General features: G+C 38.3%; 3 protein-coding genes across 3 annotated transcripts; 1 reads left to right on the top strand and 2 right to left on the bottom strand.

Annotated features, from left to right (window-relative positions):
- Nucleotides 1-1,805: 1,805 nt before the first annotated feature.
- On the bottom strand, nt 1,806-12,063 carry LOC119739169 (E3 ubiquitin-protein ligase MYLIP-like). The gene is made up of 4 exons (XM_038214001.1): nt 11,784-12,063; nt 10,726-10,919; nt 6,691-7,074; nt 1,806-5,526 (listed from the first exon to the last, which is right to left on the bottom strand). The coding sequence occupies exons 1-4, from the start codon at nt 11,868-11,870 to the stop codon at nt 4,863-4,865; spliced, it is 1,329 nt and encodes a 442-aa protein (XP_038069929.1). The 5' UTR covers nt 11,871-12,063; the 3' UTR covers nt 1,806-4,862.
- Nucleotides 12,064-14,830: 2,767 nt separating this feature from the next.
- Nucleotides 14,831-19,204, top strand: LOC119739168 (glycine cleavage system H protein-like). Its single transcript, XM_038214000.1, has 5 exons — nt 14,831-15,129; nt 16,285-16,370; nt 16,951-17,014; nt 18,375-18,506; nt 18,957-19,204. The coding sequence occupies exons 1-5, from the start codon at nt 14,943-14,945 to the stop codon at nt 19,055-19,057; spliced, it is 570 nt and encodes a 189-aa protein (XP_038069928.1). The 5' UTR covers nt 14,831-14,942; the 3' UTR covers nt 19,058-19,204.
- Nucleotides 19,205-23,347: 4,143 nt separating this feature from the next.
- LOC119739112 (peptide methionine sulfoxide reductase-like) lies at nt 23,348-26,754 on the bottom strand (the record flags this gene model as incomplete). The annotated part of the gene is made up of 3 exons (XM_038213942.1): nt 23,348-25,288; nt 25,795-26,046; nt 26,654-26,754. Coding segments are annotated over 3 exons (576 nt in total), but the record flags the coding sequence as incomplete, so codon positions are not given.
- Nucleotides 26,755-27,063: the final 309 nt, after the last annotated feature.

Below are 27,063 nucleotides of genomic sequence, written 5' to 3'. Positions count from 1 at the left end.
TTTTTGGCAACTGAGGGCGCTATTGCTAGCTGATGTCAACAAGGAACATGTACTTACATGTACTTACATCATGAATTAAGAACAATTTGTCTCGCCTTGGTTAATCTTCAGAATGGACACACGTGGTAGGTGATCGCATAATGCACCTGGGCGTCGCCAGGATTTTTCTAGAGGGGGCAAAGCAAATTTCCCCCCCCCCCCCCCCCCCCCGAAGTCCCTGTACTTCTCCAGCATATCCTCGATTTATCATTTTCCGAGGGTGGGCAGGGACATTTGCCCCTCCCACCCTATTAAATTAACAGCAATATGAAATCCCACCTCTTTCTCTTTCCTTTTTTCTCATTTGTTTTCTCCCCTTTTTTTGGTTTTCGTTTTGTTTTTCCAGGGGGAAAAACAACAGAGGCAGGGGGGGGGGGCAAGCGCCCCGCCCCCTCTTGCCCTCCCCCCCCCCCCCCTGCGATGCCCATGATAATGGACCACCTGCAATTTTATAGAGTCAAAATTGACCCTCAGAAATACCCCTTTCATTTTGCACTTAGTAAATTAATGGCCATAACTTGATACTCAATAGGCTTGACCTCTAAATTTTAATGGTCCTTACATCAGCTGTGAATGGCAGGACACTGTCCGTTGACAATTGAAAGCATTGGGTGAATCACTGGTCAAGTTTAACTGACCATGACCAAACCACTGACCGTTGTCCAGCTCCGGCCAAGGACACAAGAGCCCATACCTTGACCAATGCTGCATTATCGCTCCGCCTGTTTTCCTTCCTCCATGATTGAGTCAATCTGCCTGTGGATCAACTTGTGTGCAGTGCATTTTAATGACAATTCATTTCTGTCCTGGCCTAGACACACTTGTTGAGCTTTCGTATAATGCAGGTAGCTGTTGAGCATGATGTGACTAGCATAATGGATTTTTTTTTTTGCATAATATTTAGGGCCATCTGGGAGGCTGGTTTGTTCATATTAAAACTACCTTTATTCACAGCCACAAATCAACATATGGCAGTATTTTTATGAGTGCACGCAACCGAGTACATTGCCATTGTCGTACAGTCATATAATTGTCAGTCAACCCCTACCCTACCCCCCCCCCCTAATAAAAGGCAGGAAAAAACAGCTGTTTCCTAGGTCATAGATAGACTTACATTCTTCCATCCAAGTTCCAGTACATCAAAGCCAACAGCTTTCAAGTTTTCGGTAAAACATTTTTGGGCAATGGTTTAACAATTTATCTAAAACTGTACCTATACACGCATTTCATATTGGACCCAGAATATTCATATAACATCCGATTTGTTGCCAAATGTCAAAGTAAGCATTAAATCCCCAGGGTTCCCTGACGCCACGGCTGGCTTCCCTTTCAACCTGATTCCTTTTTTATTGAATCCCTACGCGGATGTATTGAGAAAAACAAAAGCTTTGACAAGACCTTTTTGGCGAAAAAATATACAGGCCGGTTTTAACACCCTGGTAAAAATCACATTCCAAAACATATCCCCATTGCATCACTGGAATATGCCTAGAAAAACTCGGTAATATATACTGCAGCTTCCAACTCCATGACCATATTTGTTTGATGGTTATCCCCCCCCCCCAAAAGCTTGTATACGAAGGTTTTTTATTGTGCCTTTTGCTGTTTTGCAGTTTTTATGGTTTTTATTGTTAACAAGCCATCAAGTGAATGCGTGGGTGGTTGAAGTACAATACATCGTTAAGAATATATTTTTGGAAGGAGTGGCACGTACTGGGAGATGTCTGCTGTACTACATGGACAAATCAGGACAGATACATCTTCAATCTATTTTCTGTACTTGGTACAATTGTTTATTTCATTTTACTGACAAAGCTACAAAATATTTTTATGACGAGTTGAGAGTCATCCTCCACTTCCTGCTTTCAGAATCCAACAACATATAATGAACTAAAAGACAATATTATGACATGAAGTTTGATAAAATTACGGCATAAAAACTAAAACCAACTTCCCACATGGGACTATCTATAACAATATGCCAGCATATAGATTGATCTTTAAAATAGTCTCTCATGCTAATTGGGGACAACCAGACGTTGTCACATATGCTAATAAACCATCTACTAATTATATTCAATGTTCGAAGCATGCTCATGATTCTATGCAAGTATATTGTGTTAAAGACCTTCAACTTAACGATCAAAGAGTTCATCCGAAGGTAAACTAAGTGAGACTACTAAGAGCAAGATCACGTTTGCAACTTGTACATGCTTCATCCGACACTTAATGTCATTAAAAGATTTGTAAATTGGATTTAACGCAAGTGATGTCAACATTTTGACTTAATTATTCAAAATAACACACCCGGTGCATATCCAGAGTAACATGTTTGAGGTAAAATAAAAACATCTTAAAAATACCTTTGAAGAGAAGACATTCAAACAAATTGGAACATTGGAACAGGGTAAATTCAGTGGCCTTTTCCCCATTCCCTAAAAAGAACCAACATTTTTCTGGAATGAATTAAACACTTAGTAACAAAATTTAATCTGTGAACTAATACTGCTTTACCTGACGCTTCAAACATAAACACGTTCACATGACAAAAGAGGAATTTCCTACATAATCCAAAAATTGGGTCTAATTAGCATCTCACTTTATAAGACAAAAACTATTGATGAATTCTACTTCTGAATGTATGCAAAAGTACTTCAAAGCACAAGCAATGTGCAAGTGCACATGAATAATTTGCAACGAATTCATTTGAGGGCTAAACGAAACTGTGACTCTTCTAAAATCTTGAAAGTTAATTACCTAAATACACGTTCCTTTTTACATTTACAACATGTCTTCTTTTCTGGGTAAAACAATGTTATACAATACAAAATATGACTTTATAACCTACTTTAACGATTACATGGAATCACAAAGCGTCACAGATATGATCTGAAAAGAAATTTCCTCATTTAACTGCTATAAAGAAATTGTTGGTTTTTTTAATAAATATGTACGACCTTGAGTAGTTCTGGAAAACACGCACACACACAAAAATGCAAATATGTTCATGTGACTTTCAAAAAGATTTTTAAATAGTTACAACATATATTTAAAAAAAAATAACAAGTAGGAAAGGGTTTTACTGCATTGCTAGTTTCATAAATTGCATTGATATAAGATAAATGATGAATAACATGAACTGATTGTTTCATTGTCTGCTGACACAGAACGACTAACAAAATGTAGTATCATGTATCACAATCACATATATGAGTAGACAAGGTGTTGTGATACCAGAGCTTCAGCAATGTGACTTTTGCCAATCTAAGTAGTCGTAATGGGTCGGGGTGGGGGGGGGGGGGGGGGAAAGAAAATAATAGGGCAAGAAACAAGTATATGTGACGTGTTAAAGTAATTTTTTTAACAACTTTTTTCTCCCAAATAAATTACTTTTTACAAACACCCGATAGTTGCGTACATGTAAGAATGTTTTCAAAACCACATTACAACATAGCAAACCTTACAACTGATCCAAAAATCTATACAGACAAGAACTAAAAATAAAGGAAAAGAAAGATCTTCAGTAACAAAACTTTCTAAGAAAGTAGCACGGCACAAAAGATGTTACATGTATCTTTTGTTCGCCATTTTGTGAATAGTCAGATGTACACTTCAAAGATATGTAAACAGATTTGATCTGTCAATAAATATGAAAAAATAGCTAATTACAAACGTTACAAACAACACCGAGCAAAAACTACAAATTACAAAACAGAAACAATGATATTTTTTTTTGGCAATTTTGACAAACTAAAACCTCATTAATTTTGACAACAAAAAAATTATGAAGAGATTCAAGTATTCAGAAACCTTCAGGAGATTTTGTTATTAATACTGTTTTTCACTTTGTACACAGACCTTTGATTAAAAAAAAGGCATTATAAATAAGGTGGGTTGATTTCAGACAGTCCATTGTGCAATTGGCGGACAGGAGTTATTTCGCAAATGTGACACCTTTCAAATTCTGAAAAATACTTAAAAGTTGTTGTATTATTGTGAGTTTAATGTTGGCCATGAATTATGACGTTTTATCAGACGAACCCCATTTTCAATGGGTGTTGCTGTCGTGTTCACGTATGATCCTTCACACACTGCCAATGCACAATAGACAGACTCCAGCCTTCAGAAAAAAATATTCACATACAGCAACTAAAATACAAACTTTCCAAACTTTGTCAGATCAATGACAGAACTTAATGTTTGGAAATTAAGTTTGCTTCCACAAGTTGTAATGACACTTAAATAATCTGTAGAGTTCAGATCCAACAAATGTACATTACACCGTTTTCTACGAATAACTCATTAAAACGCATCTTTAAAATTTGAAGGGGAAAAAAACCCACATTTTTTTTCAGAAACAAAAAGATGCAGGCACATGGAACAGAAAAGTTTTGACACCATGGTACCTTGTGACATTGAAAAACTTCTTTCACAAACAGATATTTTAGACTTCAGACAAAAAGCGTATATTGCACTCCTAAGCTAAACTGCTCATGTATTCATTAATGAAAGCTACCAAATGAAATCCTGTTGCTGGATTCAAACTGAAGCAAGTATGCCTGAGACTGAACAATAAAAAAGCATACAGTTAACTCGCATTCAAACAAACTCAGCCGAAACTGTTCATTTTTGTTTTATCTGAATTATATATTCACAGGAGCGCCTAAACATGCACGATCGGGACCGAGAATTTATTGTTCAGTTTATGTTCATTATCACCAAAATGTTGTAACAGAGTTTGAATTAATGAGAGTCAACTACATGTAAACATGAACAAAAGTAGGTAATGTATGATATGAGTGTCAAGCTGAGTTGTGGCCGAATCATTCGACTTGGATTGGACACTCATCAGAGAGGGACTCAATTGACAAGAAGATGCGAAGTCTCTGTTGGATCGGTCCCCTACAGTGAGGACAAACCTCCACCTGTTCAGCGCAGGCCCCACACAACAGGTGACCACAAGGGAAGAAGGCTGTATCCAGACGGGTGGCCATGCACACCTTGCAGGTGAAACCGTTCGTGATTGTCTCCAGTTTGTTCTGTAGGACTTTAACACTGGATTCTTCGTCCACGCCGGTCATTGCACAGGCTGCTTCCTCCTGCTCTGCAGGGTCCGTGAATGGACTCTTGGTCACAGTAGCCCCGGCACGATGCAACGTTCTTCTGGTGTGGTCATACACCTCTTTCCAAGTGCGCTGCACGTCAAACATGAACTTCTTGCCGTATTCGGTATTCTCAGTGAAGATGGAGGCCAGGGTCCCCTTGAAGTCGCGCACGCACTCCGATCGGATCTCCTTCTGGACCGTATCGCAGATGAAGAATTCGTGTTTCTCCGTGATGGCTCGGTACAGTGCCTCTGCGGCCTCTTTGCTCTGAAGTTTGACTGACGTGGTGACTGGAGACAACTCGCCGTTGACTTCGTGTGGATAGGTCACGCTGAAGCACTTGCCGTTAAGTGACTCCTTCAACATCAGATCAAGACCAATTCTGCAAGTGATAAATAGAAAAATACTTTGTAAATTGCCTTTAAATAACAGTAGAAATCAACAAATATTTTTTTCGAAAAAGGAGAAATGTCATGTAACAGAAAGTACAATTTTGAATTTTCTTTAGCTGCTCAACTTTTATTACAGCAAAATGTGCTTCATTCATTCATGTTTTCTTTATAAAATAACAAATTGAACTTCTTTAATCACAGATTATTTAGTTTGATGGATTTTCCCAGGGTTTAATTCAATGTCCAATCCGTCTATTTGTTGCGGAGATCCCTTAGCGCTTGTTTGCATTGAAATCCAGGCTATGTAAAGACCCTACAGTCCCAACAATAGCTGGTGCGTGTTCCACGCTTCAGTGAGTTTCCAGTTCAGCCCCACTGCCTAACACTTTGACATCCGTGTAATAAACAAAATCATAAATCACTGCGAAGGTGCCAGGATTCCTAAGCTTACCACATGAACCCCCAAAAAAGTGTCTCCACTCCTTAACAGGTGGCATTGTGTGCAAATCTCTGACTTATTATGTAAACGATTGGGTTATATAAATATAATGGAACTTCGAATGGTACAACTATAGGATATTATTGTAGCAAATCAGAGACAAAGTGCTCAGCTAGGCTAAAAATATTGCTCAGCATAAGCAATTTTGTGTGCGAAGCAAAAAACATACATGTACACGAGAATCAGTCACATGAACATCACATGTCACTTGGACCATTGCCACTAAAATGCCAGCCCTGTTTTTTTTTGGTCTAGAGATTAGCCACTACAAATGCCTTGCATTGCATGATTGGTGCATGAAGGAGTCATTGTGCAAGGCAAAGCCCAGAACAGATTTATTTGTGGTTGGATATTTACGCTCAAGTAACCAGCATAGTATTAATTTTGAAGAGATACTATAATACAAAAGTATCCATGTACTAAATAATATTTTTTTTGGACAAATTACCTTAGATGATATACTGCCTCTGCAAGTTTAGAGGAACATGCTTTAAAAATATGACCAGGATTGAAAATGAAACTGTATAAGTAAATGTAGACACAAGTGTCCATTAAAGGAAGAGGCGTAAAGTGTCTGTGACTGACAAAAACAGGAAATGAAATTCTTAAGTCTGTTAAATTGTTGTCGACGACTGTTTCAGAATATTAATCTCACCTTTCGAGGCATTCCATCTTGGGCTCGGTGCTGTACAGATGAATACCGTGTGGGCCGACGCCAAACAAGACACTCCTTCCGTTGGTATCCTTCGCGTCGTAGAGCTCCACTCCGTAACTCTCCAGTGCCGCCACCTCCTGGAAGAACTTGTGCTCGGCCTGGGACTGTTTCATACCGCGCAGCCTGATGTGCTCCGCCATGACCTGCGTGATGAAGTCATCATTACAGCAAGTGTCTGGAAGGCTGGCGTAGTGCTGGCTGTGTGGGTTGTAGTTGCCTTGCTCGGCCTGGGCTAGCAGGGCGGCGAGACGAGCTGTTTCCTTGACCGAGGCGATGAGTTTGCCGTTGACAAGGTCTAATTTCAGATCTTGGAAGAACAGCCGTCTGCAGAAATGAGAAAAAAAGGAATGACATGTTAATTCACAAGAAACACATTTAGTTTTTTTTTGTCTCAAATTGTCTCATTGTTTTCATGACAATAAATTTGATCTATCAAATATAAACGCAATGCCACTATCGCATGTAGAGATCAGCAAATAATTAACTTCTTCTACAATGTACGTTGTTATTAACTGATCTGAGAAGAGTCTGCCATTTACAGAAAAAAAAATCATCAAATTATTTTGTTAACTTTATTAGATATCCTGGCTACATTCAAAAGCCTTCAGTGTTCGTATTCTTATTTTCACCAACACTTTAGTTCCCCCCCCCCCCAAAAGATGTTGAACACAAAGATTATTTTCAAAATTATCTTAAATTCTCATCGATCTCAGCCTTTCTCACCCCAGGGTTTTTTTTTGTACATGACATGATCCAAGTTTCCTGTACATAATGTATACATGTGTATCTGCCCACTCATAGGCCTCATCATCTCATGAGCCCCTTTGGCTTTGAAACAATGTGATCTAGACACAAAATTCAATAACGCCGACATTCCTTCGGGGTAAAAAAAGAAGAGACAAAAGTGATTAGTCAGTCTGAATTTACAAATTCAAGTAGGGCTATATTGGGACAATTCTGGTATGAGTGTAAAAAAAAGTTGTCATTTCGTTAACAAAACTAGAAAAACCAATAAAATTTACAAACCCTACTTCTTTTTGTTCTGGGAGAAGTTTCTGGGTTTTTTCAAATTGAAATCCCGACCTCCCTTTTGTGTGGTCCCCGTGTACATGTTCCACCATGTACAAAAACCAACTGTGTGGATCTCTTGCCACTGAACCATGAACATGGATACTACATCAAACTTAAATTGCAAAATAACAGATTAAATCAAACAAAACTGTTTGATTATCATTCATGCAAATGCATAAAGAAAAAAAACAATGGGTTTAAACCATGCATACATAGTTTTCTTTTTATGCTGACAGACTTGAAGCATTTCACTGTCTGTTCGAATCATTAATCACATGAGCGGGTATGTGTGCAGTACGTGCATTAATGGAACAACACAAAACACGCCCACATTGCATTGTATGCTGATTAGCTACCAACAAAGCAGTGACTATATAGTACCACTGCATATTAGTTTTATTGCGCCATGAAATCTGGTTTCACAGAATAGTTGTTTGAGACTCATTTCCAAAGATAAATGCATGGCAACTTTTACTTCGTTTTACATAAAGTTATCTTATTAATAAATTAATTACTAGAAAATTAATATGTAAATTGGCGTGTAAAACTTAAAATACAATTTCAATATTTTTTTCCACATGCCGTGGTTAATCAATGTTAATAAAGTTTGCCACCACTTTGGTAATGTTCAGTTACACATGATTCATGTTCAGTTACACATGATGTTACACATGTAAGCCCATGATAAAAACCTGCACCACGTATGTATAATGCATATATTATTAAAGCCACTCCCATCAATAGTTAAATATTCATCGATCATGTAAGAATGCATTAATGTTCAGTCATGGTTCAGCCTTCACCTCACCCTGTGACCAGGTTGCTTGACCCATAATTGACCACTCACTGACCACAAGACACTGAATTATTTATGCCTGTGATGTCACAAAAATTCCAAGGCTTCTTCCCTGAACTGTTTAGCATTGAATGAATAGCATGCACAATGCATGCAGTGGATGCATGCTGTCATGTCAATATTGGGCCTGGAGAAAAAGTTTGTTGCACTGATGTTATTTAATTGTGAGTGAGATCGGGAGAGGACTAATGCCCCTGTGTAAACAAGGAGTGCCTGGGAGTGTGTAAACAAAATTCTTTTTACTGATCTGTTGACTTGAAGTACAGGGAATTCACTTTAGCTTTTCATTGTTTCTTTCTTTTTTGGAAAGGGGTGGGGCGCAGCAAATGGATACAAGACTAGTTACATAACAGGATATAAACGTACAATTAAACTCTCCCATTAAAAGAACCCAAAATTCTTTCCTTCTTGATCAACAACCTTGTTTTGAATTTGATGCAAATTAAAAAAAATACTTAAGACTGAAAAAAAAAAGTTTATATACAGAACCAATTCAGGGAAACTGGCCTAAATACAAACTGAAAAGGGTTGCTTGACACTGCATGCTCACAACAATCACTCAATTCGATAGCAAAATTAGGATTTGGTATCAGCAATGTCCCTAGAAACTATTATTGTTGTTTAGATTAGAAGTGGAGTTCAAAAGACAAGGCAGGCACCTGTGTACACAAAGCCTGGCATCTATCAGGGGAAAAGTTTGTCGACCTGATGTGTTTACATCTAGGCTTTATTGCCAGGATTGTGAGCTGGATTTCAAGGTAACACAGTTTTATAGAGGAACTTGCTCATAAAATAACACAGATTGGCGTCCAGAAAATACGCTTAAGTGTTTGTAAAGGCAGCCTCTTGGAAAGCTGTCTTGAAAACAATTGCTCGCCCAAGGTTTGCCTTTGTAAACAAAACCTTACATTCCCCCCCCAAAAAATGTAAAATCCTAGCGGTTTCAATTCCGATGCATATTTTTTTGAAGGGGCCACTAAATTTGTATTAGTTTACATGTATCACAATGACGGAATGCCAGCTATCACCGACACTTGTCGGAGGAATTCTATTCTTTATTGCTAGATAATAGCATCTAATTCTGGCAAAACATGTTGTCAGAGCCATGTGTACAATAAATGTCAAAAATGCAGAGCCTTTGTAAAAACTTTAACTGTAAACAGTGACTATACAACATGACTCAGATTTCAGATCACTTTTAAATAAGATTCTGAAAGATGCCAAATTCATCAAACTGACACTCCTTATAAATTCTTTTACAAAAGGTCCCACTGCCTGACCACGATGAGTAAACGCCATTTCAATTTGATTGTGGTGTGTGTTGCATGTCATGACATGTCTTTCCACACAAGTCAACCTGAGGAAAACTCCCCCACCATTTTCAATGATGATGTCATTGTATTGTGCAATCATTGATAGTGTCGGACTTTGCATGCATTATTGCACTGAGCAGTCATCAATGACACACAAAAGACTTCCCACTTCTTACATAGCTCTTCAACAAGTTATTCAATGAGTATTGTTGCAAATTACTTGATCATCTAAAGTAACCTAAGTACGAATACTGCAAACAGATATTGTTTACAAGAAAACATTGAGAAGTACATCATTGAAGTTTTGGAAAACTAGTAAAAAGTACATCATTGAAGTTTTGAAAACTATTTTAGAATTTAGCAAATTTAGACATATTTTTTTAGGCCCACATCAAATTCCCAACATTACTTTCTTGAAAAATTAATGAGTCTTGAATCTTCTGTCAAGAATATCACATGGAATACAGCTTACAAGGAAATATATCTTATAAGTGCAAAAGATGATTTTTGATTGATATTACCTTGCCTCCTCTACTATATTTAGTCCGGTATTTCATGCTTTTCCATAAATTTATAACTCTTAAAACCAATGGTCAGGCAATATTCTGTCAGAATTGTTCCAGTAAAGAGGTGATAGTAGTAGTGGAGAACTAAATTACAATTTCAGAAGATATTGAAGCTAGAAAAGAAAACAAAGACTGATAAAAAAAGACGAGATATTTTATAAGATCCTACCTCGTAACTTCTTGCTGGACTAAATGTGGCTGTACATGAAATTTGACACGAAGCTGCAGTCGAAGAGGTGACGAACCGGTCACCTGAGAGTTGATCGGGTTTCGTAGGTTCAGCCACATTGGGTCACCACCGTTTTTCCTCGTAAACTGCAACCCAAAGTAGTCACTCTCAATCGTTCCTAGTTTCTGACAGACCTGTCAAAAAAATAAGAACAAGATTTTAGTGAATTTGCAAAAACAGCCACTTGGGCCCACTTTGCTACAAACAGGACCGGTTAAACCTAGTTTAGTTATTATTAAATAAGTATAAACTCACGATTTTACAAAGACTTTGAAATTTTTACAACCAAAAGGAAGTTCTAACTTGCAATAAAACAGCTAAAACATTGCAATAAAATAGCTGAAACATTGCAATGAAATAGCTGAAACATTTATATAAGATAGGCCTTATTAAGTTTGAAAAAAGCTATTGGAATTTCAGTTCAATCCTTCAGCAGTGACAGTGTATGTTTGGTTTAAACTGGACCTAGTGTCAAAAACATTTTAAAGCTTAAAAATCAACATTATTAAAAAAAAAGTTCAGAGAGATTAACAAAAACTACTTCCAAAACTGTGGGTCCTAAACTAAAACGAGAGCAAAAAAGAGATAAACAATGAAACAGAATTTTATCAGGTGGAGTTTTATATGATGATTACAGACTGTTATTTTGACAAGATTGATGATGATGTTGTCGGTTGTATTTGTAATTAAATTCATTCCTGATTCTTTCTTCGTCAAACCATGGACGTAGATGTGAAATTAGAAATTAAGTAGGCCCTAAGTTAATTTTGTTTTCTTGTAACATTTTGAGCTCTATCCACCAATGAGAACCGCAATTAAAATACTAAAAATACCAGCAACCGGACTGATTAAAATTCTGGAAGTAACTTTTAAGTTAAGTAGTTGCGGAATGCATAAGACGGAACGGAAATATTAACAGAAAGAACAATGACAACTGGTATTTAATTTTAAACCAGCTGATGGAAAAGCTAGCTAAAATAAATTCAATGTTTCCTTACCTGATCGAGGCATTCTTGTCCCAGCGATTTGGGGTTAACTTCGATCTCACAGATGCTCTGATCAGGCTTTTTCACGAGCACGATCATTTTGGCACATTCAGCTAAACTTGATCAGCTAGAAATGAAGGATTTAAGCACTAACAGTTCCACAAACTGTCCTCATTTCAGGAATTCACCCAACTCTCTTGCGAAATCCTCACAATGGATTGGTAATCGTATCCATCCACTACACGTCACTTTTTTTCATTGAACGCAAATAGCAGTCATGCAGTAGGCCATGTAGGCAGTAAAAGACCTGCTTTCGATTTAACATTGGGATGAACCAATATCTACGTGAGGGGTGAATACTTTCAAAATGCAATACAATTGACTTGAAAAAATAAGTATAAAATAACAGTATTGTCAATATATAATAAACAAAGTTATCATTTAGTATTATTATATTTTTACCTTTATAGAAACGTTATATTATTATTGAAAACAAAACAGCAAATAAAATAGAAATTTTGAACTCCTATTTTGAGTGGTACATTCCTTTTGTATTTTGTGACAAACAACAGCGATCATGCACGTGCAGCGTGCAAGAATTACCAGAAAACCAATGGCACCGCACGGAGACAGGGGTCTAAATATTCTGACCAATCAAAAGGGGGAATCCTTCCAGCTGGCGCTACGTCATACCTGTTTACCGCAGGAAAACCCCTGCCCTGGCAGGCGTCCAGCTGCGTTACCAGGGTCGCTTCAGGACTTGTCAAATTTTGTTTTAACCAACAGAACTTCCTCAATCTTATCTTCAAACTCAGATAAGGATTAAGTTATGTGCTTTTCCTGTAACGGTTCACAGTTTGATGTAAACAACAGTCTCAATGGATTCAGCTCCAGGCTTTGTGAAAACGAAACGGTTTATTTGAAAAACTAGCGAGTGCAATTGTATGCTAATTTTACAATGTCAAGGTTGATGGGTCATGCATTATGCATTTCCACTCCATTCAGGTCAGCTCGTCAGCTGACTAAGCGCGTGACTACAAAGGGAATGTGGGCGGGTGAACAATACAACGGTTTTTAATCCCCGTTACTAAAACATTCTTTAGGGGATATGTCATAATATTCTACAGGACCATTTTCATTCAAGGCTCTGAAGTTTGACAGCTCAGCATCGTATTATTTGTAAGATCGAAGTGGTGTGAAATTGCGCCCACAACAAAAGTACAGGAACAAAACCGGACCGGAAGGTATTGGCCGGCTGCAGTAGATTCATCAGTTCAAACGGGGGCGTGGGTGCCGGTGGGGGTGTTGTCGGCCAGATTGCGAAACCTTCAATTCTCCCTTTATTGTGGATTAAAAATGAGAAATAATATTACTGTTTATTGACTATTGTTGTAATTATAAGTCTTCATAAAATTTTAAAAATAATTAAGAATGCAATGCAAGTGGCGGGGGAAGGGGGAACGCATGCCGGGAAAATGCACGTGCCCCCGCCCTCCCCCCCCCAAAAAAATTGTCCGTGCCCCCCCCCCCCCCCCCCCCCCCACCACCACCACCACCACCACCACCACCACCACCACCACCACCTCCACCACCACCGAAATACTGATGCCTCTTTTCCTTCCCGGCAACCAAAAGTTGTATTTTTTTTCAGTTAGCCAATAAGGCTTACTGTTTACAATTTCTTATGTCAATGGATATAGCGAGGATATATGGGGCCCGCGACCACTGGGAAAAACTGCAATAGGATGTTTGCGATATAATGTGCCATGATATTCTGATGCCCCCCCCCCCCCCTGTGTATGGGCGCCCCCCCCCCCCCCCCCCCACTAAAAAAAAGGCCTAGCCGTACGCCAATGTCTCGAGCTGCTGCAGAAAACTTGAAAATGGTCCTAATGAACAGGCATTATTGTGATGCGCATTATGATCATAATATATGGAATTTGCACAATATAACAAAATTATAAACTAATATTATTATTAAAGAGGGCGCTGTCGTAAATAATGTGATTCCGTGGATGGTTATTTTTTCAAACAAAAATGTTGACCTGTAAGCCCAACCGTTTACTATTCCTCCCAAGGTTTGGATTGGGGTTGTGGGACCGTATTCTACCGACTTTCCTTACACATTCAGTGTTGCCAAGGCCTTTAAAGGGAAGATACAACATTTGCAAACCTCACAAAACGAAATCATCAAATTATCACAAAATACCTCACTGGATTGTTATGGAATGACAGTATAAAGCATCCTGTAAAAGCGTGGCTCATGGTGTGCTGACATTTTCAAGAAAAATTGTATTTTTCCAACGCTGGTGGGCCGACCAGCGTTGGAGAAAACTGGCTTTTTCAAAAACTGCAAAAACTGCAAGAAGTCTTTGCAATCGATTACACACTTGTGAAGGGGCACAAGCCTGCTAATGCTAGACTTGATTCTCTGTCCTTACAATTCCCCAAAGTCTATACATTTTCCGTTTTATCTTAAGTGGGGTCAGGGAACCAGACTACAAGAACATGAATGGTTTTCTTGTTTTTCCAGCATATACAAGCCCAAAACGTGAAACAAGTCACTTTAACAATATTTGCTATAACATGCTAATCCTCCAAATCCATTTACTTCTGAAAATTGAAGCACACTAAGCAAGTGTTGTACATTCCCTTTAAGGCCATATGTTGCCCAGATTCGTTGACCAATGACCGGTCGTTGTTTTCGAGTTTTCGAGTTTCATCCCGAAAAATAAATTACTTTGCTATTTTTTTAGCAATTCAAAAGTTATTAAATTTTGGGGAGAAGGCGTTTTTGGGGTGTGACAAAAACGGACCAATCACACAGTCTGATTGCCGGCAACTTGCGCTCCACTGGCTCTATTACGAAATGCACTTTCTTGGTTTCTTTGGACATATTTAACCTTGATTTGCCGGTTAACGTTTCTCGGAATATTTGATAACACGTTTTGTTTTTTCCCCTGAAAATTATGTTAATTTTCCTACCTCCATGATTAAATTTAATACGAATTAAAAAAAATAATCATGGGCCTACCTACATATAACCGCGAGGGGGCGCTCTTTACTTTTCTCATATCGCGGTATTCGATCTTTGCAACGTGAGTTTAGCTTAAAAGAAAAACCGGTATATTTACTATCGAATTACTCAGTTTTCTCTTATTTTCCATCGAAATGTCGTGTCCTAGGCTCCTTCAGCAGTCTGCCAGTTTGTGTTCTAGAGTATGTAGAGCGGCTGTTTTGACAACTCGACCGAATTTTACAAAAGTAGGCCTAGCATTAGCAAGACAACAACTTCTGCCATTTTGCCGTCAAGGTCAAACTCCAAGAGAATTCAGTTGCACATCAGCTGTGAATGCAGGTAGGCCCTCCATTCTGTTTTCATTAATAGAGCAGAGTCATTTAGAATAGACCATAGCTCCATCAAACGTAGTAATAGTATAAACTACTCGAAACAAGTGCTAGAAAAAGTAGAAATGATAATACCAAAATGCATGCTGATTTAATTACATACACATACAGTCTCAGCTGCTCAGTGACGGTTGACTACCCCACTAGTCTCAGCCTCAGGAACATCAACTTCAAGCATCTTGGTCAGATGAAAAATAGAAAAAAAGTCAGTCCCAAGTTTATGTTTTTTTAAACGCTTCATATCGCAGTGGCTATTTGTTAAGGAAGTCGACCGTCTGGTTTCCTGACATTAGTATTCAACGTCAGGATCTTTACTTCTTTGAACCAGACTGTCAGAGCCACAGGAAAGATTTCCATATAAGAAGTTCACTAATTTTCCTCTGTATTGACTAACAAGCCCCCAGATAACAATTTTATGTCATCAAAGTCAATTTGAGCAGTGAGAAAATACAAGCATTTTCTTAGAAAACACTTAGAATTTTTCAGTCCACTCTCATAGGGTTTGTACACAGGGTGTTGAGTGAACTTCTTATATGGACATGATGGAATTGGAAATCTTTCCGAGCCACATATTAAGATGAAGAAAATGAAGTCTACTTCAATAAAAAGTAGGATTTGATTAAAAACCATAAAAGTAAATGAAAATAGGCCCTAGTAGAAGAAAAAAAAATGAAAAAAAAAATTGGCATTGTACGGATTTGATGCCAGGACCTTCGGCATGGAGTCAAGCATTTAACCAATTAATCAAGCTGCCAAAGCACTCTGGTTTGATTCGGGATGGTGTTTTTGCAATAAACGATAGCAGATAAAAATCATGTCACACTTAATTACAGCTGCCGTAACGATAACCACTATATTTGCAGTCAGTCTCTATGGTGAAAAAACATAAGCCCCTTGTTAATGCACTCCAGTAGTAGTACCATTATTTATTTTATAAAACTCTCTTTACATGTTTTGGCCTAGGAAATTGGAATTCAATATTTACTGGGAAAGTAAATCACGGTTTATCTTAATACACTTTGTATAGCCTACGTTTTGTGTGCTTTTGGTGAATGCTTGGTTTTACAACCTCACACTATTCGGTATTCCTTGGCCTTTTGGTCAGATCGTTTATTCTCCAAGGATCATGAGTGGCTTCTACCAGATGACGCCAAGAAGACAGCAACAATTGGAATCAGTGACCATGCCCAGGTATGTCAAGATGAACGTAATTTGTTGACTTTTTTTTTCTCTAACGTGATAGAATTGCCCCACATGGAACCAAGCTGAAGGCTAATCCTCTGAGCTGAGAACAGAGTGATCCATTACCCATTTGGTGTTTCGACCAATCCAAGCCATGATATCCCCTAACCTTCCCAAATCCCCCAAAATGCTCTTTGCAAATTGGAGGATTTTGCAGGATTGAGGTTACATGGCAAAAGTGTGTTGCTGATTTCGGAGGATGCACTGTGTCAAGGTCTTGGGCTGGACCTTGTGTCGTTTACGCTCAGTCGTGCATAAATTTAGGCCTAGATTATACGTGAAACCCTCCGCACTGCTCCAGGATGGCACTGGCTCTGCCTCAACATTATTGACAGTGATTGCTGGAGGTTTGCTGGGGCAGTGCTCACCCCTCCAAGGACCACATTCAAGGAACAACGGAGATTTTGTAGGATTGAGGCTGTATTCATAGTTCAAGTTCTAATGTATACATGTATAATTAACCACAGGCCCATTTTTCCTGCAGTGAATTCTTCTCCATGTTTTGCCCATTTTTCTTCTGCAATTTCAGGAGGCACTGGGAGACATTGTATTCATTGAACTGCCGGAGGTCGGAGCAAAATTTGCACAATCCGGTAAAGACAGTTAAGAATGTTTCCATAAAATTAAGTTGTCAAAATCTCCTCAGACACCCATCATGTCATTCTTCATTTTTGTGAAGATGGTAATGGTTTATGGTTTATTTTTTCATATATCACAAAAACATAAACAAGAGTCTATATATAAGAATGACAAAACTGATACGAGGGATCTAGGTAAAAAGCATATGTTTGTACAAGACCTGGCACCAGTAATAACAAGTTAAGCTAATAAATTAATATTTACATACTCTAGGCTGAATTATATCAGGTGAATACATGTATACTAATTAAATTGAAGAGAAATTAAATTAACAGCAAATATTCACATTCGTATGTATATACATGTATACTTTTACAAGGAAATAAATCAATTAATTACAATAATACCGGAGAGAAAGGAAGAGGGAAAGGAGCAAGAAGTGGCCTAGGAATTATAAAACAGTGATACTTTTCAACAATCCGTGACATGACATGAAATTTAGTACTTAATTATCAGTATAATTTGTCAATAGCAACGGTTTCATGTAGTTTTGGAAGTGCTTCATTGATCTAAAGATAAACATTGGTTTGAGGTGGTTTGAGGCTTTTGAGAAGTCCAAAAATAAACCGACTGTGTGAAGGGAGTTGTCAAGTGAGGAACTTACGTGTATTTTATCAATGAGGTCAATCAGTGCCAAATAAGTTCAATAGTTGCCCCTAAAACCGTACTGAGTCGATGACAAAATATTATATTTATCCATAAAGTTATACATTTGATTTGCTACAAGTCTTTCTAATATTTTTGAAAAGTATGGTAAAATAGAAATAGGACGGTAGTTACTTATAAGGGATGGATCGCCATTTTGGGAATAAGTTTAGCTATTTTCAAATGAGTAGGTACTTTTCCTGATTCGAAGGTTAAAAATTGTTTTCAAAGGATTTAGGATGTACAGTGCTATATCGTTAATAAAGTGATGATCGATCTCATCATGTCCTCTGCTTTTTTTTTACCGAGAAGTTTAATAATACAATTACAAAGTTCTTGGCTCTTAACCCTTCAGAGAATTTCCGCTGCCTCAACTCATAATTTGAAAGCTTGTAACGGAGTTACAAATGTAGCCAAATATTGCTTTTGTTGTCTGGGGCACCATTCAGAGCCAACATGCTAGCTCTCCGTTGGCAGGGAGTTAAGTTTGGCGTGCCTTAGTTACATTCAGCCATAGTATTCTTTCACCAAATCAATGAACCCATTCGTGATTTGAATGAGCTTACCAATTCCTATCTGTACTAAGAAGATTTCTTTATTAGAAAACTGCAGGTCATTGGTTCGAATCTCACCATGTTCTTAACTTTTCATTTTGGTTCCTGTGTTCAGATTCCTTTGGTGTGGTTGAGAGTGTGAAAGCTGCCAGTGACCTCTATGCTCTGATAGATGGAGAGATCACGGAGGTCAACGACGCGTTGTCTCAAACACCGGAACTTGTTAACAGTGACCCACTAGGAGCAGGTTTGAAGAAATCATCCTCTCTCCCCCCTCCCTCCACTCCCCCTCCACTCCCCCCACTGCCCTGAAAAGTTTTGAAAATAACCTGGGGAAACTCAACGTTTCGAACGACGGAAAAGAGCATACTGTCCCAGATGTTGAGTTTCCCCCGTTCTTTTCAGAACCTCACAAACGCACAAATGAGATTTGTCACATAGTGCTACCGTAAATCTTGATCTTAATAACTGACCATTTGTTGTAGATTAAGCCAGTAGCACTTGTATTACACTGTATTACATTGTATTTATTCCCTAATGAATCCATATTCATTATAGAGAGTTGGGGCGGTTTGGGGCAGTACAGGGAGTAACAGGCAGGGCAGTTTAGGACTGTACAGGGGCAAATGGCTTAAATTGCAAAACCTACCATAGGAATTTTGAAAAATATTTTTTATTTACCCCTTTCTCTTAATAGGATGGATGATCAAAATGACCATTGCAAACCCAGCCCAACTCAACGATCTGATGACGGAAGATGCATATCAAGATTTCCTTAGTGAAACTAAAGAGGAATAATAGAAACAAAATATGATTTTCTCCATTTTTTTTGTTTTGAGAGTAGAACTTTAAGTCCTGTAAATAGGGTGATGTGACAGCGGCAGATGCCTGCCTGGAATGTGCAAGTGTTCCCTTCTCCAAGAAAATGAAGCAAACAGCAAATTATTGAAAGTCTATGCAAAGTTGTGTGATTTGTGAATTTGAAATAGTCATTGGACTCAGTGTATGATATCATTCACTTGGTGTTACCGCAAACCTCCCATTCTTTAGTACTTGGCACTTTTTTGCCAATAGACCATTTATCATGTTGCGGCCATCTTGATTTTTCCCATTCAAATCAATGTAACCAAAGCGAGACTGGAAGGGAAAATAGTCAGGTTTCTTTTTGCGCAAAAACAAATATCATTCAGTACTGTTATTGGATACAGGGAACATGACTGAAATGGTGGCAGCATGATAAAGGTCTATAGACCTGAAACATTGCAGGTGTCTCTAATGGTGTTCTTTGTTATTTGAACCCTCCTATGCAAACATACATTCTGTGCCATGTTGTCCTTGCAGTCAAAATCAATCAAGTGACTATTTTCAACAGTTCAGAGCTCCCAGCCTACATAAAGCAGAATTGACTGGCTGTGACTGTTTATGTAACTTGATACAGCTATGCTTTGACTGTAGGTGATTGATAAGCCAGCTGTGCCTACCACTCGCCTGCTTTTGTCTGCTGACTGAACTTGACTAGTCACAGTGCTTGCTTGAAATATGATCTGACTGTTGGTGACTAGCCTGTGTAAAAGGCATGGCGGGGAAAGAGGATTGGTTTTTTTGACTGTCTGTGACTGTTCAGATAGAAGGAGGTTTCAATAACAATGCATGCACACACAAGTCTTTTCATGCCTATCCTGGTGATGCAAAGCCATTGCCCTCTAACGCCGCCTCAACGCATAGGGTCTATGCTAACAAGACACAAAGTAAGCATGACTGCAGCGTCTCTGTGTGAGCGCCTCATACAAGGTTGCAATGGCATTCCCGAGTTTACCAAACTCTCGCTTTGTCACTGATGGGGGGGGGGGGATTTAGAAGTCCATAGTGTCAATAGTTAGCTCACATTTCCCTGCAATATAAAAACAAAATTGGCCTCAAAATTATAAGCAGTTTCTCTGCCCAACTTTAAAGTTATTGTAGGGTTTTAACCCCAATGAGCATGGGTTGATGTTGTTACTAGCCCAGGTGGTCGCCCTTACCTCCCTACGTTACCTCAGTTGTAATGCCATGAAGACGTCGTCCAGCCTGGGCTAATGTTACTACCCTGGCATACAAACTCTAGTGTCTTGAATTGAATTTTTGTTTTGTTTTTAATATGTAATGGTTTTAAACCATCTTGGAAGTCGTCATTTTGGAATGCTTGGTTTTAAGCAACTGGTATAAATGACGGAAATTTTTCAAGTCTATTTTGGTCAGTAAATCTGACTACAATCAGAATAGGCTAGGAAGGATTGAGCTAGATCTGTGGTGATGTGTAGCATGAGAGTGATGGAAAAAAAAGAAGTTTCTTTTCATTTTTGATTCATTAATACCTGTGCACTTCAATTTAACTTGCACGACATTAGTTAATGACATAAAAAAAAAATCAGGATCAACTAAAACCCTCTTACGTACTAGAATGCTTCGTGGTCGGTACCGACTTTTAGAAGCAAACCTTGGCCGGTACTGGCTGGGTTATGGCTGTATAATGGTTTGGAACTTAACAATTAGAGTTGTACTTGTCACTTTTTCAGCCTGCACTGGTTTGAAGCTATATAAAAATGGGGATTTCTTGAGGAATTAAGCCTTTGATTGGCCAAAATAGAGCTTATTTGTCTCCAGCACAGTGCGTACTGGGGTCATACTGCTTGCTCTGACATCAACATGGAAGTTAGGATGAAAAACTTTGAATGAAATAACTTTAAAAAGTTTTGCAGTGTGTGTAAACCACAAAGGTTTATAGTGAAGAAACAAATGGTGGAAGGGGGCTTGGCTAGATCGATCGCTCGTGGTCCAAAACATAAATGTGCCAAAATTTGTGGGGGTAGGATAAGGTAAAATGAGGGTTAGGGTCTTGAAAGTTAGAATAGTTGTGTGCACAAGCCTATGGGAATGTCTCCCCTAAGGTATTCTCGGTAATAAGAGTCTTCATATACGACTTGAGGGTTTGCATGGTGGACATGATCGATAGGAAGGGAGGTTTGCGTCAACATCATGTGAATGATATCTCTTTTAGTGAGTTGTGTGGTTCTTCTCGGAACCGGTTCCTGTCAGAACCACACAACTCACTAAAAGAGATATCATTCACATGGTGTTAACCCAAACCTCCCTTCCTATTAACCCGCCGAAGCAGAAACTAGCCCTTTTGGGGACCCAATTTTTTTAATTACCTTAATTTAAAAAAAAAAATTCGAACCAATTCTGGTGATCTTCCATCTAATCCTAGCCAGAGACACCCACTACGGATATATGCAGTCACTTTTAGTGTGTGACCCCGGGTCAGGCATATCTGAGCCTGACAACATGGGCTTAGGACCGATGCAATTTCTGCCCACCCGGGGACCCACCATATACACGTGCACAAACAAGATCACTTGCGGGTAGACAGTGCACGGCTTGACCACAGACTATGTATACAATACACCTCCTTAGTCCACAGACATGGCAAGATTGCGTTCATTTGGATACAGTGTTGTGTAGCCTCAAACCGTGGCGCTAAATATTTGGGTCCCCGGGGGACCCCTTACTGTAAGTGTGTTACTAAATGGGCTTTCTGCGTCGGAGGGTTAAGAGTCATCACGAAATGCTTCACAGTATTTTTTTACATGCTTGAGGTACTCACTGGTACTTATTGCTGATTAGTTGGGTGTGTCCTCGATAAATGCACCAATTGATTTAATACGTGTGTACCCAGAGATATATTACAAACTCTCTTTGCCATGTCTTAACTAAGACAGACTGGTGTATGGTTCGTTTGAGATTACTTCTTTTTTTTGTTTTTGAAAGTATTCTGGAAATATTACTCATTGTTTGTTTTTGTGACAAAAGCAGATGAAATTCAATCACCGCAGCTGTATATATAAGAAATACAAACCTAGAATGGCACTAGTTGCCTTGGGCAATAGATGTGTTTGAGTGAACTATAAATACATTATCTTCAACGAATTTTGGAAATACTGAGAACTGCGAACAGGGCATTAATTTGAAATATTGCATTTCACTTTAAATATATGTTCGTTTATTTGAGCTCCCAGGGGATATTTCTTTTTCCAAACAGCATTTTGGCCCAAAATCCTTTCTTTTTCATTGTACACCCCACTTTAGGCGCCATTCAAAATTATCAAGGTTTATTAAATTTCAGGATTTTTTTTCGCAATTTCTTTTTTTTTTGATCGATGGCTTCAACACACCCTCCCTGAAAGGCACACATGTATTTGGATTGTGTCGAATAGCAAGTCAAATTTTTCAAAACTTGGGGTGGGTGGATCAAAACATTTGAATTAAATTGAAATTTAAAAACTTTGATAATTTTAAATGGCCCCTGATGAGTTGTACAGAAACGCAGTATTTAAAGAACTCAATATTGCTTGGGTTTACGCAGCCTATGTTTACTTCAACTAGGTTTGTCATAACTGTAAGAAAGACGGGTGTGAGATTTGATCAAGATTACCTCTTTTTTTTAAGTAGTTTTGGAGAGTAATTTTCTTGGTGTTAAGTTGAAACCAAGTTAGAGATCATAAACCATAGCATTGGTAAAGTTTTAAAAATGTACATTTCTTGCTGTTGGTTTCAATAAATAATACATTGGTTCAACTGATGATGTTTTCCCTGAAGCCTGAACTGTTTTTTTTTTTAATGTGATCCTTTCATACAATTCATCTTCATCTTCACAATGTGCACAATTTTTCATTGCCAGCTACTCACATAAAGATTATGTCAAAGTCAACTTGAAGGTTGGATTTTTATGAATTTTTTTCACAGAATCTTTTATTATTTAATCATTCAGAATCTTTGTCTTTTCAAGTTTTTTCCCTTCAAATTCCTGGAAATGCTTTGGGAACTTGTTGCCTTTTACAAAGTTGTGATTGTCCAGGCGTGCAACTTTTCCTCGGATCTGCTGATTTCCTCGTTTTGTACTTCTCATGAATGCCATTACAAATTGAAAAACACTGAACAAAGTCTTGTGTAGTTTGGAATTTCCTGGTTTTTTTTCAAAATTCCCAGTTGCATGCCTTCTCACCTTGGAAGAAAATCAAACATTAAGTCCAATACTAAGCGACACAGAAATAAATTCCTTTTTTTTCTCACAAATATTTATTCCAAATATACTCTGAAAGACACATATATGTACCAACAATCCTCCCCGCAGAAACCATTTCGACCCGTGAATGCAGACGGTTTGAACCCGCCACTCGTGATAAAAATCAGTTCGTTGACTTCAAGAGAGTCTTGAGTTGGCCAACAAACGTCATGGAAAGTGGACGCGAACAAAGAAACAAATGCATTCACCGCAAAATGAAGCGTTTCATGTGGGGAAATTTTCCATTCATAATATAATAATTAATGCACATGCTGTACTTATTAGTTTATAAAAAAATTCATATTAGTTGCAGAGTAGGGGATGACTGGTAACTTGATTTTAGTCAGAACATGGGCTGGTTTTTCTAGGACTTTAATTGGGTCAAATAAAAAATGTTGCAAATTTATGCACTGGAAAGCCAGAGAAAAAAAATCAGGATTCAACCGAACTTAATGAATCTGGACTGTAATTACAAGATCTTTAAATATCCTAAGATCAACTTGGAGTTACACATGTAGATCATTGAATAACAGGATATGAACGTCTGAAATGAATGTGAAAGTTGGGCCTAAGGTCTCGAAACCAAAAATGTCAATTTCTGATAAATCACGAGTCCATGAAGTTAACAGTGTGGATGCTTGATATACATACCTATTACCTAACAAACTTTCCCAATACTTTCCACTTGAAAAGCTTAAGCCAACGATTAATCAAGGATGACAAATTCTAAGGTATTTATTCATAATGTAAATAAAGGGGTTTAACAATCCAAGCTTTTAAACTCTGATGCCCGACAAACAAATCTGAACGGAATGATCACAAAAATAATCTGTGACTACACCAACGAACCTAGTACTGAAAAAATAAGATTTGTGCATAAATTCTGTAAGTTAACTTACAAATAAACCTCTTACAAAAATAACCAGGGCGACCTCAACCATTAAAAACCTAGAGTTGTAGTCAAGTCAATCTAAAGGTCACAATTAAAGGTAGAATGGACCATTTGTTGTTTGTGCATTTTTTCTTTCGTTTGAAGCAACAACATTGCTCAAATTCTAAAGGCGGGTGCTTAATAACTAACCTGCTTAAGTTTTCGCTCTGTGAATGCTGTATATTTTGAGAAAACAATATTCTGGATCTCGATATCAATTTAAAAGTTGCCGAGTCATATATTGAATTGCGCCCTCTCGTGACATAATCCCAAAATTATCATTCGGGACATGATTCAGCCGATTGAAGTTACGTTATGTCACATACTGAACCGACAAATAATAATACAGTGCGTCGTGTCAAGTCACTTGCACCTATCTGCCCATTCACGGATTCGCCCAACTATGGACAAACATTTCCAAAAAAGCGTCACTTGACACATCCTTGGGAATGACCTATAGATTGTTTTCTTCAAAATGACAGCATGCCAGAAGGAATAATTTCACAGGGAGTTTAGTGTCATTACTATCTTTAAACCAAGTAAGTTTTTTGAACAATAATTTGGTGGGTTACTTTTTGGATAGCTGCAAATGGTCTACTCAACAGTTAATGGGATGAACAATGAAAATAATGCCTTCGACACATTTTGTTTGAATAGATTATCAGGTTGTCAATTAACTTGCGACTTATTGACTTGTTATCCGTTGATGAACTGTGACTGACTTTTGGTTGACTGGACTACAACGCATGATCCCACTTCTGCCACCGCTTTTGCCTAATTATGCCCTCCCATCTTGACCTTCTTGCGGACATATTCCAGCTGTTCCTCATTCAAGCCCAGGTTGTCAACCTCCAGTTCCAGGTTCTTGAGCATTCCGAATCCTCCCAGGTAGCCGTTGAGACGGGCAGCCACGTGTGAGGTGATAATCTGCTTGGGGCTAAGGCTAAGGCTCTTCAGAAGGCCCTGGTGGTGACGCAGCATGTACTTCTGGTGGTAGCTGTGAAGTGGATTTTTTTGTAAACAAAATATGCGTTAACCCTTTCACTATATTACTTGATCATTTCGTCCTTACTGAATGCTAACATTTGACCTGTAATGCTATGCTGTTTCATTTACCTGTTTCATTGTTTGATTAACCAATAGCCACAAAGAAGTCGCACTGGGAAACCTTTATATTTTCAAAATATATACTTTCTTTTAAATTTTTGGCCATATGTGACAATAAAAAGTTTGAGGCCGACAATCTGGCCTGAAAAGGTCCAGTAAGTCAGGTTATTGTAACCACACAATTTTTTTAGGCGTCAACATTAGATTTACTATATACGTGTAGAAAATTTCCACTGAAGGACGTGCTTTTTTCCATACAGATACGCATGAGTAGACAACCTCTTGTGCACTTATTGTTACAGAATAAAAAAACCCCAAAAAACCAACAACCTCAAATATAGCCCATAAATGCAGAGGGTATGTTCTTGCTGCAGTTAATACACCACTTATTCTTACTCTTCGGCATCATAGAAGGTTTCAGCAAGCTTGATTCGAGTCTGGATTGGACGGGTGACCTTCTTCTGATGTTCTTCCTTGGTTTTCTCGGCTACTTGTTTCTGCTCTTCGCTGTGATAGAAGATGGCAGACATGTACTGGCGGCTGCTGCACGCCGTGCTGTCGTGGTTGTTCCAGAAGATGGTGAGAATGGTTTCATAGTTGGTTTGCTTGGGATCAAACTCAACTTGTATGGTCTCCGTGTGATCACCACTGTGTAGGAATACATGTAAATAAAGTCAAGATTAAGGATGTGGCTCCGCACATAACCACAACTTCAAATGCGACTATCTCGTGATAAACTTTTGCCAGAGTTAGAAGTTTTTGTCACTACTTCTCATATGTCACTTGTCGCTCATTTGACACTTCTTCTCATGTGAGTATGTTACAATGTACTGGTTCGTACATGTACATGCTCACTTGAAAATGTGTTTCACAGTCTGCACACCAATTTTATGCTGGGCTTGACTTTGGCAGTGGTAGCTTGTTTAATAAGTATCTGTTTCAAAGAATGTGCATAACTTGTTCAGACACATATAAATGCATACTTGCTCTAAAAAACGATAAAAAGATTTCACTTTGAGTAAAGAGCCAAAGACACTTTTGAGAAATACACAAAACTAGTTGGACTTTGGCAGCAGTCGGCATAAATGACTACATTTACATGTAGTGTTATTTTAATATTAATATTAATTTTAATATTATTTTACAAGTACTTCACTTTTTCGGTTGTTAAGAATATTGAGATACCAGAATAAATTGGTTGAAATAATCAAGGATTCTTTTTTGGCTAGGTAGTCGTTTTTAATCTGATACTTACAGGCTGTGGTAGGTAGGGGACTTTTTGGTCCCTCCCGTGTACCCCACCCTGGTGTGGATGATCCCCTTAGCACAGCCAAACTGTGCCTCGGGGAACCAGAATCAGCTCAAGGCAAAGGTAGCCTTCTCTGTGGGCATGTCTGGCTCCTTGCGAGGCATGTTGGAACGTGGCAGCTGAAATTCATGAGAAAAACAATTGACAAGTTTTATCACTAATATTAATCAAAAGGTGAATAGTTATTTACAATCTGTGCAAGCTTATTTTGTAATCTTGCGTAAAATGATTCACGAAGCAAATGATTGACTTGAAACAGAACAAAACTGAATACAATATGAAAAAAAAAATGATTTCAGCGGCTGTGTTGAGACCAAATTTCACCGTCTCTGTCATTTTTAGACCACTGGCTACTC

Source organism: Patiria miniata, unplaced genomic scaffold (assembly GCF_015706575.1).
Source record: "Patiria miniata isolate m_02_andy unplaced genomic scaffold, ASM1570657v1 HiC_scaffold_30, whole genome shotgun sequence".
In the NCBI taxonomy this organism is placed as follows: Eukaryota; Metazoa; Echinodermata; class Asteroidea; order Valvatida; family Asterinidae; genus Patiria; species Patiria miniata.
Note: the sequence above shows the minus strand (reverse complement) of the source record. Positions and strands in the feature narration are given on the sequence as shown.

Bases quoted from the DNA above. Each gene is read 5' to 3' on its own strand.
- LOC119739169 (XM_038214001.1), bottom strand. From the start codon at position 11,870: ATGATCGTGCTCGTGAAAAAGCCTGATCAGAGCATCTGTGAGATCGAA. The intron at 10,920-11,783 runs GTAAGGAAACAT...TTTTTTTGACAG, and splicing joins GACAAGAATGCCTCGATCAG to GTCTGTCAGAAACTAGGAAC. The intron at 5,527-6,690 runs GTGAGATTAATA...TATCACTTGCAG, and splicing joins AAGATGGAATGCCTCGAAAG to AATTGGTCTTGATCTGATGT.
- LOC119739168 (XM_038214000.1), top strand. From the start codon at position 14,943: ATGTCGTGTCCTAGGCTCCTTCAGCAGTCTGCCAGTTTGTGTTCTAGA. The intron at 15,130-16,284 runs GTAGGCCCTCCA...CCTTTTGGTCAG, and splicing joins CACATCAGCTGTGAATGCAG to ATCGTTTATTCTCCAAGGAT. The intron at 17,015-18,374 runs GTAAAGACAGTT...TCCTGTGTTCAG, and splicing joins AGCAAAATTTGCACAATCCG to ATTCCTTTGGTGTGGTTGAG.